The sequence below is a fragment of the Brachionichthys hirsutus genome, chromosome 22 (assembly GCF_040956055.1).
Source record: "Brachionichthys hirsutus isolate HB-005 chromosome 22, CSIRO-AGI_Bhir_v1, whole genome shotgun sequence".
Taxonomy (NCBI): Eukaryota; Metazoa; Chordata; class Actinopteri; order Lophiiformes; family Brachionichthyidae; genus Brachionichthys; species Brachionichthys hirsutus.
Window position 1 is genome coordinate 8,657,500 of NC_090918.1, and position 3,711 is coordinate 8,661,210.

At 49.8% G+C, this 3,711-nt stretch overlaps 1 protein-coding gene across 1 annotated transcript; it reads left to right on the forward strand.

The window, feature by feature from the left end:
• Positions 1–793: 793 nt before the first annotated feature.
• LOC137910841 (fibroblast growth factor 6-like) lies at positions 794–3,065 on the forward strand. Its single transcript, XM_068755253.1, has 3 exons — positions 794–1,136; positions 1,592–1,695; positions 2,889–3,065. Exons 1-3 carry the CDS (start codon positions 794–796, stop codon positions 3,063–3,065), a joined length of 624 nt encoding a protein of 207 aa, XP_068611354.1.
• The last annotated feature ends 646 nt before the right edge of the window (positions 3,066–3,711 follow it).

Genomic DNA, 3,711 nt, shown 5'->3' on the forward strand with positions numbered 1-3,711 from the left:
TATACTTAAAAAACATATTTTCCAAGGCTCCAAATTATTTATTAGTTTCCAAACAATCATTGAATCAAATGAATCACAATTCTGTGTTTCATTCACTATTTTCATCTCATTTTCTAATCTTTTGATTACAATGCCGAGTGACAGTCTTCTCATTATTTTGTATTTATTATATTTAAATTAAACTTGCTAGAAAACGTTGGTTTGTCGTAAAACCTCATGTATTAATAACTGGTATTTTTATGGGAGTATTTGTTACATTATCCCTTGATACGGCTTTTATTTTTGCAAAGTACCAGAGGAAACACTTCTTCTCATTCTCTCTGGCTTGTTTGACGCTGACGTGAAGGTGCAGCCCCCCCCCCCCCCCCCCCCCCCTATCAGAACTGCTGCAGCTAGCGTCCTGTCACTGTCCTCCTCTGATCTCCTACGTTTGATGCGCAGCGATGAAGTCACAGTGATGTCATTTTAGGATGTGAGAGTCGGGCAAGGTGAGCTGGGTTTTGAGGTGAGTGGTGTGTCCCCCCCCCGCGTCCCTCCCCCCGCGGCGGCCAGCGTTGCCTGTCCAGAGGCGCGGAGAGGCGAAAGATGATCATCGCCACCGGCACCAATTCAAGCTCCGCCGCGCTCCGTCCCGCACCTCCCGCACCTCCCGCTCCGACCCCGGGCCATGGGGCCGCGCCCTGCCTCGACCCCGCAGCAAGCCTTTACCGACGCCATGCCAAAGGACAACAAATAAGAAGAGTTGCATTTTTGGTGCAGGTAACTTTGACCACGTGCCCTTTACGCAGACCGGATGGCCATTGCGCAAAGGTGCCTCTCCAGCATGTCCAGCGGCGCCAGGACGCGCTGGACGCTGCCGGCGGTTCTGGTGCTGTGGACTTGTCTCTTGGGGATCGCTTCATCTTACCCGCTGCCGGGCAGGACTAACGCGACGCTGCTGGAGAGGAAGTGGGAGACCCTTTTCTCCCGGTCCTACCTGGGTCTAGCTGGGGGGACATCGGAGACGAACTGGGAGAGCGACTATTTGCAGGGCATCAAGAGAGTGCGGCGGCTGTACTGCAACGTGGGCATTGGGTTTCACCTGCAGGTGCTCCCGGATGGCAGGATAAGCGGTGCGCACAGTGAGAACCAATACAGTGAGTTCCATCCGGCAAAGGAGCGCGCATGCAGGAGCGGAGAGAGCGCGCAACCCGACGCGCAACCCGACGCGCAACCCGACGCGCTGCAGGGCAGGCTGCAGAAAAGTTCCGGCGGCTCGTTCGGTTTTTGCGTTGATATTTAAGAGGCGTCGGCGCGGATGAAAACGGAGCACCGAGTATTCTCTCAAACCGAAAGCATGGCATGAATGTTTGGACTCAGCTGAGACGCGAACTTATTTTTACCCTGCAGCAGGACGCGCGCACGCACGCACGCACGCACGCACGCACGCACGCACGCACACCCAGCACGCTCCTAAGTTATAACGTTGAATCCTCCACGGTGCTCAAGGCGCAGAGGGAGCGTCATTCCAGTCGCAATGCACCTGCAGGGTTCCACCCATCAGTGCTGCAGAGGCCGGTGCCCCCCCCCCTAATCTGTGTGTGTCCTTCAGGTCTGCTCGAGATCTCCGCCGTGGACCGAGGAGTGATCAGTTTGTTCGGCGTGAGGAGCGAGATGTTTGTCGCAATGAACAGCGGGGGGAGGCTCTACGGATCGGTACGTCCCGCCGCGCGCACGGGGGGGCACGTCCCGTTTGAAGCCCGTGTTGCTGCTGCTGCGTCCGTGGGTCGTGGACCGTTATTAATATGCTCCCATGATCCAAGGAGCTCCACAGCAAGAGTCCATTAATGCCTCCTGCTGTGCGTCACGTAAAAGTAGCAACACACCACAATGTAAGAGTACCCGCACGTGTACTTCAGTGAAAGTACACAACTAGTATTCAGTATTCAGTAATAATACTGTCTATATAGAATTTGTGCTGCAGATCTTCACAGGAAGCCTTTTGATATATTAGAGACGTTTTACTGTTTGAGTCCGTCGTTACCATGGATACAAGTCAGAGCTCAAACGCTGTTGGATATTTCTGAACCCAACTTGCCCCCCCCTTTTAGCCTTGATGTGAACTGCAAGCCTTTTGACTTGAGAGCAAGAAGGAACAACTTTATTTACAAGGGAATCAAAGAACATTTCCCTCTCCTCCTTCCATGAGGCCGCGCCCCTGGCAGGGGGAGGGGGGGGGGGGGGTCCCAGCGGTTTCATCCTTGTAATAAGTTGCTTATTAATTGCTCACCAAGTGAATCAAATCAGATAATGTGAACATTATAGATTATAATTATGGGTCAGTTACTGTTATTGTTATATTAGAAGTTCTCTCTTGGTTTCTCTTTTGCAAAACATTTTCTGAATGAAATTTAAAAAATGCCACCTCCTCCAATTTCCCTCGGCATGCTTAGTAAGCAGGCCGCCTGCCAAAGTAAAGGTCACGTGGAAACCACGCATATGTTGTGCTATCCATCCCGCGCCTGTCATGAGCTAGACCAGGGGTGGGCAAACTTTTTGACTCGCGGGCCACAATGGGTTCTAATATTTGACAGAGGGGCCGGACCAAGAACAGATGGACGAAGTATTTGTGTGAACTAATATAAATGACACATGAAAGCTATAGCATGAAAGGATTTGGCCTTTTACAGGTAGCATTACAGGGATTAGGTCAAATGAATGAGGTTTAATTATAATACAATTTAATTTAATTATATAATTTGGACAAGTTTGACGGGCCGGATTAAAAAGACCAACCAACCAAACCCAGGCCCGGGGGCGTATGGCCCCCGGGCCTGGGTTTGCCCATGCCTGAGATATACTGACCAACTCTCTCTCCCTCTCTCTCTCTCCCTTTTAAACGTTTTTAGAGAGTCTTCAAGGACGAGTGCAAGTTCAAGGAGGCTTTGCTGCCCAACAACTACAACGCCTACGAGTCTTTTGTTTACAAGGGCTTCTATATCGCCCTCAGCAAGCATGGCCGCGTAAAAAGAGGCAACAAGGCCACCACCGTCATGACCGTCACACATTTCCTCCCGCGGCTATGAGAGAAACCGGCAATAACACACGAATTTGCACATGCGGACGTTCTTCCAGGTAACATAGAAATGCATAGAGTCGTGATATACAAACCGACGGACGGCAAAAGAAAATACAAATATTTATTCTGTTTATATATGTATATTTGGATAGCTATCTTTGTACATGTGTGTACATGTACTGTGCTGCTTATTGTTTTTAATGGATGGGAAGAGCTGAAGCCTTTGCCTGTCTCACTTTACCTTGGTGCTTGCCGTTACTGAACTATGTGTCACTTCCTGTTTGTTTTTAGATGGAGGATGAGCTCCATCTATCCTGTGCTTTTAAAAGAGTGAAATGAATACTTTTTATTACCTCAAAGAACCACTTTAATAGATGAAGGAATGCATGGACTCCTGCGCAAGTATATGCTCATTTCTTCAAACGTTTGAGCGCTCGATGTCCAGCAGAGAGGGAAACTTAAATGCACTACCGTTGCTGCACGATTTAAAGGTGCCTTGGCGTTCTCGCACTTGTGACCCCCTTAAACTTGCATGTAAGAGACACCAGCTGGAGTCAGAAATAGGGCTGACACTCCGGAGAGGGCCTCGGGGGCGGGTGGGGGGCCGGGGGGTAGACTATCTCTGGTTTATTTTATTTTCTGTAATTAGATCA